General features: G+C 35.5%; 2 protein-coding genes across 2 annotated transcripts; both read right to left on the reverse strand.

The window, feature by feature from the left end:
- Positions 1 to 309: 309 nt before the first annotated feature.
- Positions 310 to 9190, reverse strand: LOC112564855 (aladin-like). The gene is made up of 15 exons (XM_025239930.1): positions 8858 to 9190; positions 8319 to 8443; positions 8079 to 8134; positions 7470 to 7561; positions 6948 to 6994; positions 6504 to 6665; positions 6153 to 6236; positions 5834 to 5954; positions 5247 to 5371; positions 4444 to 4504; positions 3923 to 4143; positions 3559 to 3626; positions 3067 to 3142; positions 2341 to 2425; positions 310 to 1970 (listed from the first exon to the last, which is right to left on the reverse strand). Exons 1-15 carry the CDS (start codon positions 8966 to 8968, stop codon positions 1773 to 1775), a joined length of 1632 nt encoding a protein of 543 aa, XP_025095715.1. The 5' UTR covers positions 8969 to 9190; the 3' UTR covers positions 310 to 1772.
- A 1033-nt stretch (positions 9191 to 10223) lies between these two features.
- LOC112564777 lies at positions 10224 to 14008 on the reverse strand. The gene is made up of 5 exons (XM_025239847.1): positions 13847 to 14008; positions 13038 to 13058; positions 12372 to 12560; positions 11907 to 12023; positions 10224 to 10964 (listed from the first exon to the last, which is right to left on the reverse strand). Exons 1-5 carry the CDS (start codon positions 13864 to 13866, stop codon positions 10859 to 10861), a joined length of 453 nt encoding a protein of 150 aa, XP_025095632.1. The 5' UTR covers positions 13867 to 14008; the 3' UTR covers positions 10224 to 10858.
- Positions 14009 to 15623: the final 1615 nt, after the last annotated feature.

The following is a 15623-nucleotide window of genomic DNA, read 5'->3' on the forward strand; positions in this document are numbered from 1 at the left end:
TGTGATACTTGTAAAAAAATTTCTTTTACTGCTGATGCAGCTCATAGTGAACAAACCTTACCAAACTCATGTAATACTGAGCTCCTGCCAACTGAAAAATATGACTACAGTGTAGGGCCATTAATGTTGCAGCCCTGTGCTCCTCGAGGAGTAACAAGGACTAAACTAACTAGGGCCATTAAGCCAAGGTCCAGTAATCAGCGAATTTTCAATGGCACAGCCTCATTCCGATATACCCAAGAATAGAAGCTGTTTTTCTTTTAAAAAATGCATCTTGTTTCAGTACTTAGGACTCCAGCATTGATGTTAGATGTTGTTAATGTTTTTATTGTCATGGTTATCAACCATATATTCTTGTACACATACCAGTATCACATTGCATAATGATCATACCATATTACATGATCATTGTTCAAAGTTACACTAGTTTTTAAAATATCTCTAAAACAGACAAGTTACACAAAGAGGTAACAGTTCATGTTATTGGCATAATTATTACACTGCATTTACAGTTTTTAAGGATATTAAATGCTAAAATGTTTGAAATATTTTGAATTATGACCATTAGGTAACGACTCCCATCTTATGCTGTTTATAGTACATGTACCTATATCCTTTCATACCTTTATCCACTGCTTTATGTTCTACTCTTGTACTTCATCTTTTATGTTTTTTTTAGTGCCTATCTCACCGTCCACTACTATCTAATGTTCATTTATCACTAAATGGTCTGGGCAGAGTGCAATCTATCTTGATCATGAAACTGTGGTACAATTACACATTATTATTATTAGTCAACTGATTTCAATTAAGTATTGTCTCTAAACTGACTCCATTCAAAAGCACCTGCAGCAAAAAAGATTAAAAACCTTTCTTTTCTATAGTCTTTTTCTGTACTGTATTTTAACTTTAGAAAGACTTGTAATGTCCCCAGAGTTATTATTCTTCCTGTCAACTACAGCCATCATGAAAACATTGGTCACTACTTGTTATAACTGATCGACTCTCCTGGCCATGATCTTGTAGTAGCCTTAGGTGACTTAAGGTTACCAACTGTTATTTACTGTCACTGGGAATTGTGTGTTTATACATATAGTGTGTGTGAGAGAAGTTATTTCGACATTTTTGTGTATTATCTCGAAGCATTGCTAGTATGAGCACTATCTGGAATTGCCCTTGTGGGTTAATATAGTTGTAATGTATTGTATTAATTGCATGGTAAACTGTGTTAATGTACATCACAAAAATGAACGCTGTTCACAAAATTTATTTTAATTGCTATGATGCTGCAATTAACACTCATCTTAGCACCACTGGATTTATAATGCAAGTACATAAAATCATGAAGAGCACCATCTCAGATTATTTTAATTTTTAAAACTTGTCTGCAATAAATCACTAATATTTACAAATATAATATATTTACAATTATCTGACAAAATATGCATTTCAAGCAAATGATTCAAAATGCATCCAGAAACAAGACAAAACACTTCTACAATCTACCATTTAACATACGTCAGACAATCATCCAGAAATTTTGTATAATATTGTCAGCCAGACTACAACTTCTACTTTTTCTGAAACATACATTCATAATCTTTCCATGAGTTACAGATTCAATGTTACAAAGCCTTTCTTTAAGAACTCCTTTTCTCAGGGCCCACTATCAACTGTCAAAATGCACACAATGCCATGGCTCTCTGCTTTTCTTCCAATATACATAACACTAATCCCACAGCAGAACTCAATACCTTCTCTCATAAGTGATATTATCTATTTAGTACCATGTCTTTACCTAAGAACTGTAGTTCATGGTCACATAAGTTCTGTGCACAGCTGTCAGGTGTTGTGTACAGCTGTCGAGTGCTGTGTCCATTGACAGCTGTATGCTGGAACTGTGCTGAAGCAATGTGTTCTTCAACAACAAAATACATAGGGACATAACCCACTCGTCCACTGGACCAAACCTGAAAGATCAGGTAAAAATAAAATCGCAGCCTAAGAGGAAGCATCAAAGATGCCTTTTCGAACATTCATATTACTAATGAAACGAGTCATCTTTAAAAACATTTGCACATAAGGTGTAATTTTTCATATTTATATAAAAAATGTGTCATATATAAGCAATCCATACCTGAAACTGCTATAGGAAATTTAATAAACTAAGATCACTATTTACCACCAAGTCATGCAACTCACATTATCTGCACTACTTGTTCATACAACCATACAACTTGGATGTCCTTTCACACTCAGTCACTAATCTTACCACTTCTGCATAACTACTTTTGCTTACAGAATTAACACAATAACTGCTCATAAAGTCCCACAACTTACTACACTCAGAAGAGCTCCTTGATCAAAACTAGGCTGGAAGGCGATGTGATGAGGGATCTCCCCAACTTCTCCCTTCACAAAACCACTGCAACATACAGACAGAATTCTGGGCACACACCATCCATACACAGACCTGTGACAAATGGCTGAGGGCCAATCAAAGCCATACCCTTTACAAAACAATCACAACACCAAAACGTCAGGGCAAAATGCACATCCAACACAAAGAGGCCATGGCTCCTTCAAAAATGGAAATCATCTTTAAAACAGTTTAAAACACTAACATTATATAACTCCTCAAAGAAATGTAAGAAAAGGAGTTACATAAAAAAGAAACATTAAAGATTAAAAAAAAAAAAAAAACAAAAAAACTTTTAGGTATAAATGAAAGCATGTGTCAAGCAAACAAGTTGTTTGCTGGTGGGAAATGGCAATAATCTCCTAGATATTGAATGCATGAGGACTACTATACTAAAATGAGGACTACTATATTAACTTAATACATATACACTATACTGACTTCTATATACTAACTTGTACTCACTACTATACACATGACTATACAAGCTACTCATTCTAATGAGAAGGTAAGGAATTTTCGAAATTTGGCGTAAGCACCTGAGAAATGCAAAAATAACCCCTTACTGTCAAAATGTTCAGATATAATTCAGATATTGCAACCAGCTGAGAATCTATATGAATATGGGTGAACCAGACAGCTCTTACCTTGGTAACAATTGTAAAACTGGATGTCGGGCAGTCTTAAAGATGATTATGAAAGGGCTAATTTTCTCGTCTGGACCTGTTTGACACACATCAGTATTGTCCATACCGAAGAAAGCCATCACTCTTGACACTCTTAGCACAATAACAGTGATCTCAATAGCCACTTTTAATAGTGCTGCTGACTGGAAATAGTCTGCATTGTATGCTTTTTGATTTAGTGATGAGAAATTATTTCTAAGTCCCTTATCTTCACTATACTTTAATCAAGCTGGACATAAAGCATGATAATAATCCTTCTCTCAAGTAGATTCACAGTTTCAATCCACAATACAAAATCTTATAAAACTCATCAATAACTTCATAATTTCATCATTAGAATTTGTAACTGTTTGAAAAACACTATAATCAAGAGTGCATTATATTCTACGAAAAAAAATGAGATGCATATGTTGTGTGAAGATAAATAAATCTACATAACAGAATTTCACTAACCTCGACAAAGAACAGCTAATCTCTCACTTGTCTTATTCCAAACCATCTGCTGAACAAAACCACCAATCCTGGAAAGAAGAAATCCACCATATAGTGAAGTTTAAACATAGATTCAGCAAGACACTGCCCATTAGGACACTCATTGCTAACTTCCTTGACAATTATTTTTAACTTGTTAAATTGAGATATAATCATTTTTTGACAAATTCAGCATTATAAATCTGTTATTTCTTTAACAAATCCTACAACCATTTACCATGAACATTCCCACACAAGCAAGAAGACCTGGCCACCCCAATTTATTTGTGCAAAGACATCTTAACAAAAGGTTTATAACTTTCTGCATACAGTAACAGATTTTTACCTGACATCTTCTCCACTCTGTGATGTTAAAATGACATCAGAAAGATCGGCTACAGCAACTGCCATGGGAGCACTCCCCATGCTGCCACTTTTAACTTGTGCTGTAGTATCGTCTTTCAGCATAAAATCATGCTGTAGAGTACCAAACTTGATACAGTAAAGTACAGGATCAGCTTCCATGGCAAATAAAAGCATCTTTCCATCACAGCTCCAGCAGGCAGCCTGATAGATAATGAGATTTATGACACGATTATAATGTAGTTTATTATTCAAAATGAGCTTTTATTTCTCAAACAATAGGAATGCATAATACTCCCTCTTTCTGCTTTATACTGTCCTTCATGCAACTTATTTTATTAAATGCCTACAGTAACATTTGTGGTTAAATTAACATAACCATCCACATATCTATACATGCTCACTTTGAATCTCTCTAAATTTCTGAAATGTCTCCTCTTTTGAACTGGCTAATTATAATTATTAAAGTAATGGCAGATTAATGTTATCAAGTATATAACGTACTATGCAGCGCCCTGACAGCTGAGACCAAACTTCACAGTTCCAGCTTGTGGTCTCCCAAACCCTACAATAAGAAAACATTATTCACTCTTGAAGAACTCTTCTGGTTTTGTTCAAATCAAATCAGAACATTAAAGATCAACCTGAATGGTTTGTGTTTTTTGCAGATATCGGTAGATATAGGTGATATAAACGTAATTTGTAAATTTCATCCTCCAAAACTGATCCGTTAATTATTCACTAGCAAAGTACATGATTTGCACCTGTGATCGATGAGCGCCACTAATACTGTACTACGTCAGGCTGGTACACCATTCACAACATTGCCATCCGTCAACACCAATCACAGAGACAGTTCGGGTTATTTGGATGCTGAAAGTCTGCATTTTTCATGCTAAAGTAGCAGTGTTTCAGAACCACCAAGAAACACAGATGTCAGCATCTGAATAATCCAAATGGTTGCTCATTCTCTCTCTCTAATTGGTGTTGACTGCAGGCAATGTTGTGAATGGTGTACCAAAGTGACATAATACACTGTTATCAGCGCTCATTGATAGCAGGTATGAATCGTACCAGATAATTAACAGATGGGTTTTGGAGGCTGAAATTTACAGGTTAGTTTTATATCGCCTACATATTTGGAAAAAACACAAACCCTTCAAGTTGGTCTTTAAATCTGGTCACTGGTATATAAGAAAGAGGATGAAAAAATTTTTTAAGAACACTTTTTCATTTTCAACAATACCAGAGTTAACGTCTAAAAAAAAATTTAACACAAATATCACTATGCGATTTTCTTAAGTTACCTAAACATAGAAGACAGAGTAGCAGACAAAACCTTGCTACCATCAGGTGACCATGACAGCAATGAAATGCCACCTCCTCCAAATCGTCTAAGTGGTGTACATGCTTCAGTGGGAACACTCCAAACCTAGAGAACAAGATGACAAAGGCATTTTGATAACTGAAGAAATATGACAAATCACGAACATCAGTATGAACATATTACCAATCAAATACCCAAGAAACGTCTGTGTGACAGACTAAATGCACGTAGATTTGTATGCCCCCATGAATGAATATAAGAACTGTGTCTTCTCTACCTGCCAGCAAGGTAGCAAAGACAAAATACTTGAAATGATACCCTAACAAATCTCTGACAGACTATCAGAGCTCTCCTTCACTATCAGAAAATGTAACTATAGCAGGAGGAAAGCATTTCCTTCTCAGTACTTACCTGTAGCAACTATTCTTGATACTAAAGATTCTTCAGAAAATTATATCTAATCGGCATATTTAGAAAATGCCTACAAGAAATGACATGCTATATTTTCACTAATTCTAGCAAAATCTTTTTACTGTTGGTTGAAAAAGGGTTAGGGTAAATAATGACCATAATAGCTGTGTCTGTGGGTGAGGAAGACAAAAGCAGTTTTCCTGAAGGATCCCAGGCAAGATGAGTGACTGGTACATGACCTGGCTGCTTTAGCACTTGCGCCAAACTGGTGGAGGGCCTGAAACAAAAGACATACAAAGTGGAAACTGAAAAGAACTTTTGGTAAAGAAACTACTAATAAATGCTCAATATCAAGACGTCATCTTTCCTATTACTCACTTATTATCAGTTCCTTTGTTTGGGCACTAGGATTTTCCAAATGCAGATAGCTTTAAGGATGCTTCTTTAAATTAAAAAAATGACAAACAACACCTACCTTGCTGCCAGAGAAGTGGGTTCCACATGCCAAATAAGAATGCAGGATTCACAAGCAACAGCCAGAGTTGACGCAGACAAAGGTCTGCAAACCATGATCAGAATTATAGAGCGAGTTTTAAATCCTTTTTCATATTAATTTACTTTTCTTGCTTATTATCTTTATCTCAATTCAAGAAAAAAAAAAACCATGAACTTCATTACATTCAACTTAACTTCCCGCTGCATCTAAAACTCATCCTTGATATTTACGTTACAGCTTTTTAAAATTTCCCCACAAATTTTAAATTTCTGAAATTTTAATTTTAATTTCATAAATTTTTTCCAAGTTTCCCACATCCCTGGGCACTACTTACTGCCAGGCCAGACAAGAACATATTTTTGCAACTTGTGCTTTAGAACTGGCACCAAGTTGTTGCCAGAAGTATGCACATGCACAGCATCATCTTGCAATGCCAGGGCAAACTTTGTGGTATGGGGGTGCCAGGCAAATGCTCGGACTGGACTCTCTGACCTTGACATTTTAATTGGATAGCATTTATAAATAATACAGAGCAATGACTAAAAACTGACAGTAAAGTGAATCTGCAAGCTCAGCACTAAGCAATAAAATTTTCTCTCAATTTTATTTTCCAATAAATGACAATAGTTCTTTATAAATTTCAGTAGTTAATGCTGGTAAATAATGTTGCTTGGTGCAATATCTGCAATGAATGCATGAACTTGGATGAAAAATTTAAAATAAATTACAAAAATCTTTCAATCTGAGAAGCAATAATAGGAAAAAGCAACTGACCAGTCTGATACTTCTGCATACTTAGCAATAAGTCCTTCATTTGACAGCTAATGTAAAGGAAAGCAAATACATTTTTATGAACATTTGTGACAGTGAAAGAAAATGATAAAGGTTTGGCATAATTTTCAATTTTGTTCATTGCCAGGACTCCATGTTCTATAACATGCCTGATTTGACAATGGTGATTATGACTAACAAACTTTATAAATTTGAAACAATATTTTACTTTCTGGGTAACACGTTTCATGCAGAAATTATGCACCCTTTTTATTGGTGTAACTATGAGCTATTAACCGCTAGACACTCTGCCCATTGTACTGAAGTCACGACCAAAGCAGTTGATAGTTATGTAAAGCTAAAGCTCTACATTGTTACAAGAGGCTTAATATTAAGAGTGTTGACACAGTTGTTAACTGTTCCACTAACTTATATCCCCATGCATACATACATGTCCATGCTGTTCTCTTGCTCACCTCAATTTAAAATGTCAATAAATCACAAATTACAGATGGTAACACTTACAGACATGTGAGGAAATACAGAGACTTTTAAGGAGCTGAAAGCTTTCAATAAACCTAGAATCCCATTAACTACAGATGCTGCAACTGGACTGACTGGAAAAAAAAGAAAAAGGATACCTTTGATGAAAAGATTCAAAGGAAACATTTAACACAAATCAGATTTTATTAAGAAATAAACACAGACTTCAAATACGCAGAAAATAAATAAGCTGGATGCCAAGATTAAAGTAATGTTCCTTGATGTCTAATTCTTTAGTTTTAGTCGAGTTGTGAGAATAATGACAAAAAAGAGTAGTTTCAAAAGCCTCTTTCTGATTATTTTTCCTAGAAACGATTACATAAAAAAATTCACTGCAATCTGCTTGCTCCTTTCAAACAAGTGTAAATATTTAACCTTAGAACAAAATATTTGTTGCTGATGGTTTTATTTTTGACATAATGTCAACTTAGTGACAACAACATTGAACAAAATGGTTTTATAATATTTAAGAAACAAGTGTCATTTCCCTTCTTTTTATGATTTCTTGCCAAGAAAATCATATTAAAATTAAAAGAAAATATTAAAAACAACAGACACAAAATCTATAAGATGAAAAATTCTCTTTGTCACCTTCTTCCTTGCTCTCAACAATCTCTTCAAATGAGCTAGTCAATCCTTGGTCATACCTGAAATTTAAAGTATCTATACAGAAAATAATAGCAAAAAAAAAACTATTAAAAAACTCTTTATCTAAACAAATGTGACAAATATATTTTTTCCTAATTATATTGCATCAATCAAAGCTTTGAGGAAACTTTTTCATCTCTTTTCTCCACTTTTTTCCCCACAAATAGGAAGCAAAATGCCCACCATGCGTGTAATGCCTTCTGCCACACAGTTTTCTCTTGAGGAATAAAAGCAGATTTCACATTTTCTCTGCAAGAAGCAATGCGAGCCTGGTCTCTTGACACTCTTATATCTGGGTAGTTGCCAAGCTGAAAATAATTTTCAGAAATGAGGTAAATTATCATTTCTCTCATTTAATAAGATTTATCAAGCATTTTATTTTTTAAAAATTGCACAATAAAAACAACTCTTACACGTAAAATCCATTTCTGCTATCTCTATACATAATGATAGGTGTAAAGCTGATAGAGGTAGAAACAAGGCTTGACAATATATGAACACAAAATTGCCCATGGTTATTTCTCTTGTCTAAGCGTATTATATACTGTATAGTAACCATCGCCCCCAACACACACACACAATGATAGACAAGCATACTCAGACTGCCAGAAGTATAAAGATATCAACAAGCTATACACTTCTATTCAAATCTGCAGTATATGTTGAACATTTTAATAAGTCTTCAATTCACAATAATTCAACTACATAATTTTGATACATACCAAAGGTTCAGCCATGTTAGAAGACACATATTTCATTTCCCCATTTTTCTCCATGACAGTCACGTATTCTGAAGACGGAGGACTTCGGCATATTTCCAACAATCCAGACATGATTTTTTTTCTGCCCTGAAATAAGCAATACTCGATCAAAGTACAGCACAGTAGTACATGTATAAGTACGAGTTCTAATCAACCACGGACTCGGAGTCGTCCCTATTTATTGGTACTGATATTCTAAGCGCTATGTAAAAAAAGAAGAAAAATAAAACGCGGCAGTATTGTGTCTGTGTTATGATACTTTTGCGCTGATACTAATTAAAACACAGTTATTGGACTTGCCGAATCCAGCACTCTAGCGGAATATTTGAACTTTTTAATTCCACAACTTCCCGCGGCAGACGAAAAAAAAAGAAGTACTCTCGCCGACTTCCGGTGAGAATGAGATTTCGTGGCCAAACTATCGTCTGCTTCGAAAAGGACATGACGTGGGAAGAGAGAGAGAAATCAAGAAGCATATGTATTTAATGTATTTGTTAGTTTGCAGAAAGGCCCTACTTAGTTCTTTCTTGGATATACAGACACTAGCTTGGCATTTTTGCTTACGAGCCACTACCTGACTTAAAGTAAAGCAGAAAAAATTAATTTTTACTTGTCTAAACACAGTTAATGTACGTCAGGATATACACCCTGAAAAGGGGGAAAAAAACATCGAGCCCTTTTCGTTTGTAGAATGTCACGGCTTCGTGAACCCTCCTTAAGTTTCACCCTTATCAGTTCAGCGCATTCTCATTTAAGTGTTTGTTCATCAAGCACAATTAAGTTCGATCATAACTCTGATCACAAAAAACTGGTATGCTTCCAATATTTTTTTTGAAATCACACTATTTCACATCGCATTGTCTATATTAATCTTACATTTGTATTCCATTTAGCGTTCAAGTGTGTTTGGTACTTCAGATGCACAAACTTCTGACTGAGGATTGCTTGAGCTGATTCTGTTGGATCGTCTGTAAGGTACAATGCTTTCTTCACCCCTGTTCTACATCTTTAACTGATCGACCTTCATTAACCGCATCTGTCAAAAGTTTTGCAGGGATATATCCGAACGTGTATTTTCATTTATTCGACGTTCGGCATAAATGAATTGGCATTGTCAGTTTTTGCTTGGCTGGTAACAGTGATATTTGTCAGATTTCGTAGGGAATATCCATCATAGTTATCCCCCTTTGACCTTTTCAGATTGGTATACTCTCTCGAACTTTTTTTAAAGGGTTGTGATATAATAGATGATATATAATGCAATAAAAATAAGTGAAAATAACTTCCAATACTAACAGAAGAGTGAAATAAGAAAACAAGGGCACTGTTGAGATATTTCATAAATTTACTAGAAAAAAGCAACAGTATATTGTGACAACAATTAAAATAGATCAGCAACACTTTGCATGCATATTAAGACTTTAACAAATTATTGTAGCTTTGAACAATGCAAGTACCCTTGTGAGACAACCTTTTATTGGCTAACACATAACAAAAATAACATCACTTATTTCTTGCACAACAAAGAGAAACATTATAAAATTCAACAGCTAACATAAAACACGTAGACTTAATTACAAAATGTGTTTCCCTTTCATACTAGGGCAGCACAGTACACTTTTTGAGCACTAAATGTGCGAACTATTGCACTTATCTTTCATCCATGAGCACACTTTAGTTAACTTTAAGTACCTCATTTAAATAATATTAAAAGCAGTGTCTGTACAGTCAATTTTAATACACATAATGTGCACACTTACTCCAGACCAATGCGCCAAAACTATTAAAGTCATCAAGGACCAGACAATTAGCTTAATGTGTTCATTAACAGCCTGCCAAGGTGCCTTTGTTGATTTGCATGACAGCAGTTTGGTTAATTATGTTCAAACATGTATCCAAAATATTAAGATTTATACTATTCATTTCTAAAAGTAGTTTTTTAAGTCATGCATAGTTTTTCAATCAGCCTGTCATATAGCCATCTGAGGTGGAGTAAGGGCGTTGTCTTCTATGCCCTTCAGCGTGCCTGACATCTGCTTCATGGAAGTCCTGTAGTGGTATGTCAGGTCTGAAAAGGACATCATTTGTCAAACACTTCATCATCAAAGTAACAGGTGTTTTGCACATCAAATATATTTTTCATTGTTGTGGCTAACCAAAAAAGAAAAGAGTTTTGACCTGACTATCCCAAACACCGATCAGTACATGGCATTACTCGTTCATTCAGTTTGGTGAGCTACAAATACTTCAACATCACTATGTCAAAACAGAAAGCACGTGTCAATGATAAGCAAGTCTGCAAAAAATCCTGACATGCCCACATTAGTCAATCATGACATATGTGCATTCACCATCAAGGGAAAATTACAACTTTATTATACCTAAGGCAATTGGAAAATTTAATGAAAATGGATTGGGTTTTTCTTTTCTTCTGGGGAAAGGTTGGCTGGTATAATCAGTTTATAAAATATTTGTAAAAACAAAATGGTCAGGATACTACAAAATCATGTATGTATGTGTGTTCTTTTCTATGCTAAATATATGAATTAAAATCTAAACTGTCATTGAAATAAAACCACACATTACATGAGACAGATCTTTTTGAAAAAAAAATATGGCACAGAACCTAATACTTGTTTAAAATCCTTTCTGTTGGGATAAAAACAAATAACCTTTCTCTCTCACACACACACACAGAAAGGTAGAGAGATGGCTACTGGCATTTACTGCCAACAGTGGTTGTGAGCCCCGTATGAGAATGAGAAAAAGCCATGAATATTAACATTCTTTGCTGCTATACTGTCAGATATCAACACTAGCAAGAGTAAAAAAAAAATATTTTTTTAATCTCTACCAAACTCGATCAAATAAAGTACTCAGTTATATTGATAAAAACAGAACTTTGAGGACAACGAATACTATCTTTGCTTATCCTAAGAAAGTTTAAATCTGTCCTTAACATAAACATGACATTATTAGAAGAATGAGAAATAATCTGGGTAATATTCACCCCAAAAAGGCATCATCATCATCCAGTGGATAAGCTGGTGGGCCACCATAAGCTGGAGGAGGTGGTGGAGTAGGAAGACTATTCTGCCAGCCTGTTGAATCTCTATTTCTATGGTGCCTGCACCAAGACCCAGATGTTTAGACACAGCATAAAAATTCATTTTAATAATTTACTAATTCCCGGTAAAATGAACGTAATTAAAAAAATTAATCCCTAATCCTGATCAAAATGTCTTGAAATTAATAGAAGATTGCAAAATTTGATCATCTGATTTATGGCTATTCCACACCAACGTCACTGAATTCCTTTTCAGAAACATTTCTTCATTATTTATCTGCAGTCTCATTTCCTCTGGTTGTTGTGATACAATAGAAATCAAATGGTGATGACTTCATATTGGGTTTTTTTTCTAGGTTTTTTTTTAAGTCTAGAATGATAAATTGTATATAATTCATGCATTTTGACCTCTGAAGGGTTCCTGGGGCAGAATGACATGAGTCACGTGGTCGGAATCCCCTGCGAAGACGCTGATCTCGTACTAAAGTCATAGAACCACTTCGGCTGCTAAGAAGGGGTGTATTGTTAGCATGAGATATGTGGCGGACCGTGGCTGATGCTCGCCTCACAGCATCATAACTGGCAAGCACATCCTCGCTGAAACAATATAAAAGAAATTTCTAACATTGCTAAAACTTTTAAACAAATTTTTGAAGGGTTTGATGAGCATGACAAAATGGGTGATGCCTTCTTTAGAAGCTAGGTATTTATTTGTTATCTGCCTGTGTCATGGTGTACAGAATGTCATCCAACAGCAACAATCCTGGCATTTCATTAACTACACAGAAAGAGCCACAGAATTTGTCTTTGTGTTATGTTTTGTAAAGCGGAGTGAGTGGGCTTAGGCTAGGATACTACACTATAAAAGCCTACAATCACATCAATACTTTTTTTTTTGGAGGGGGGAATGTTTTCATAGCTGAGTGTTTGCCTGGGGGTAGGGATTTGTGTGTGTGTGTGTGTGTTTTTAATCTGTTTCATTTGTTTTATGCCACACAATGAGAGTGTTGCATAGTTAGGAAATATGCTTTATGCTATCATTATCATCAAGATCAATTTATTAACACTGCTTACCTTTCAGATAGCTTGCGTAACCTGAAATGGTTAAAAAAAAATTAACCCATTGCATAATACATTCCCGCAAAAATTACATTTAGCATTGAAACTTAAATTGCCTATCATATGCAGAGTTTTGTCCAATCGCTATGTTGTTCATTTGAAATGGGGGTGGGAGATTGGTGTTTTACATCAAGCCAAGCAACTATAAGGCTGTCAGGCAAAAGCAGCCAGCCATATGCAAAGAAAAAACAGTGTGTCCAAGACAAGATCTGAACCAAGGACAGCCAATTTTCACTGCTATAGTGGCATTCGCTTCTTTTCATTTGTGGGCCATGTGGTATGTGTGTGATGGGACAGAATAAAATGGAGATCATTATGACAGCTAAGCCTTCTTACATTTGTGCATAGGCGTGGCATAGTAGGGTATGTTTGGGGTCAGTTTTATTTTCTTGATGTTTTATTTTTAACTCGATACAAAACTTCTTTTGTAATTCCTTCTACGTCTAATGATAGCATTTGTAGCAGAGAATGTAGGTTATAATCATTTCATTAAGTGCTCAAGATGTGTAGCGCCATAGCCATTGATGAGCATAGATACTTTTTCAAACTGCATAAAATAATAATTTAAACAGACTATAAAAAGTATTAAAATTGAAAGATATGACAGAAAATTTTAAAAACAAAAAAATATAAATCACAAAAAGTAATAACAAATAAAAGAAAGCAAATCCTCCTGTTTTAACCAGTTTGTAGGTCTGAGCTACATGTTCTAAAAAATGTTACAAGTGATCAAAACAAATCATATCCAATAAAGAGATATCAACCTGCTGAAGGAGCAGCACATATGATTGAAAGAACAAAGAGCAGGAACACAACCACTGCTACTGGTGTCACTACGGTGAACAGGAAATCAGGAAACAGGTCCAGACACCGCTGGTTACCACATTCATCTGGTGGCATAAAGGAACTGTCAAACGACTGAAGAAGCTCTAGGTCTTGACTCTCCATGGTCTGATTCCAGTCTGTACTTTGGTAACGGATGGACTGTGGCAGGATGCTGTTTTCATCAGAAGATGCTACAATTCAAAATGGTACTGCAGAGTGTTGCATTGGTGACCTTTCATCTGCAAAAGTTAATGGCATGAAATTTGAATCAATGCCTGACCATTTTAACTAACAATATATGGTAAATATGACTTTAAAAAATGAAATCTATGGTGTATCATAAAAGATATCATTATTCTTTCATAGGGCTAGTGACTGCAATGCTCTGCAATGTCTTTCCAAAAAAGATAAAAGCTGGAATTTGAAAAAAAGAAGTGAGGAGCACTGAGAACATGAATGCACTATTTGCACTTAATATGCTCACAGCTTCTGAAATACTGGTATTACCAAGATATGATTCATTCATATATGCATGATTAATTAGCACAACTTTTCCACTGACGTTCCCCCTCCCCTCCCTCGTAAACTGACACAGATCTGTTAACTGGACAGTCACAATGTACAGGTTCAAGTGTAGGCCAAACCAGACACTCTAAAAGTTGTCTGGCTTGGTTTTATTTAGCCTACAGTTAACGTTCAGAATATTTAGTAATTACTGCTGAAGTACTGATTAACTAACCCCTGAACCTCATCTCATCTAATCCCAGCTGTTCGCTTCACCTTTGAAGCTTTCCATCCCTGAAAACGTTTTTCTTCTCTTCTGTCCAAATAAACAAACGTTAGACTTTCCATCTTTCCGTGTAAAATTTCGACGATCTGCTACCCTTTCCGCCAAATAATAATTAGTACGACTGGTGTAGTCTGCAAACGTCATAGTACTGTGTCTGCAGACAAAACTTCTGAAAACATGTGTATAACAAGTTACTAAATTTCATTTTTACAGCACATGGTGTTTAAGAAAAAGTTTCAACTAACCAACAAATTAAAAAAATCCCGAAGTGAGGATACCAACCTGTAAATGAAATCGCTTCATCGCTGAACTTTCGGATACCAGCAAAGCCAAAAGTTTCGGATACCGCCTGGAATCCTGGTGGTGCTCATTTCCGGTTTCCTGAAGCCACCGCGCTGAAACTTTTTGGGGACTGCAAACACCTGATGGAAGAGCCAGACTGGCGCCCGTCCTTGGAACTCAGTGGTCTTTTGTTTCTCCGGCTGCGGTCCTTTACTGTCGGTATCTGAGTTTTCTGAGGCGGAATTACAATCGGACGATCCACTCGTAAAAGAAGACAAATCTTCCATGCACGGTCTGAGATGGAATGTAGTCTGCTTCGAGTAGAGTGTTTCTGCGAGTTCGAGAAAATGGCTAGTCCCGTATGTGCTATTTCCCATGTGGCTTTTCTTCTTTTTTATTTTTTTTTATTTAAGCCAGTGACTGCTACCAAGCATATTGTTTTTCAAGCAGGGAATCACGTCGCACAGTATGATAATCTCACAGATCAACTGATCTCAGCACCAACGGACACGACGGCAATGAATAGCAAGCTGGATTGCTTTGAATTAGAGCCGCCTTTCGACTTTATGCCTGCGCATCGTTCACTTTTATTCTGGCAATATTTCTGGAATACTTCGTACGACTTATTATTGTGATTGATGTGT

The sequence above is a fragment of the Pomacea canaliculata genome, linkage group LG5 (genome assembly GCF_003073045.1).
Source record: "Pomacea canaliculata isolate SZHN2017 linkage group LG5, ASM307304v1, whole genome shotgun sequence".
Classification (NCBI taxonomy): Eukaryota; Metazoa; Mollusca; class Gastropoda; order Architaenioglossa; family Ampullariidae; genus Pomacea; species Pomacea canaliculata.

What these genes read in the sequence shown, in the direction of transcription:
- LOC112564855 (XM_025239930.1), bottom strand. Translation starts at nt 8,968, where the DNA reads ATGTCTGGATTGTTGGAAATATGCCGAAGTCCTCCGTCTTCAGAATAC. An exon ending in TGTTGAGAGCAAGGAAGAAG is followed by an intron (nt 7,562 to 8,078) that starts GTGACAAAGAGA and finishes TTTTTTTTCCAG; the next exon opens with TCAGTCCAGTTGCAGCATCT. An exon ending in AGCTGTCAGGGCGCTGCATA is followed by an intron (nt 4,144 to 4,443) that starts GTACGTTATATA and finishes ATTATCTATCAG; the next exon opens with GCTGCCTGCTGGAGCTGTGA.
- LOC112564777 (XM_025239847.1), bottom strand. Translation starts at nt 13,866, where the DNA reads ATGTGCTGCTCCTTCAGCAG. An exon ending in ATGTGCTGCTCCTTCAGCAG is followed by an intron (nt 13,059 to 13,846) that starts GTTGATATCTCT and finishes TAACCATTTCAG; the next exon opens with GTTACGCAAGCTATCTGAAA. An exon ending in TTACGCAAGCTATCTGAAAG is followed by an intron (nt 12,561 to 13,037) that starts GTAAGCAGTGTT and finishes ATATTGTTTCAG; the next exon opens with CGAGGATGTGCTTGCCAGTT.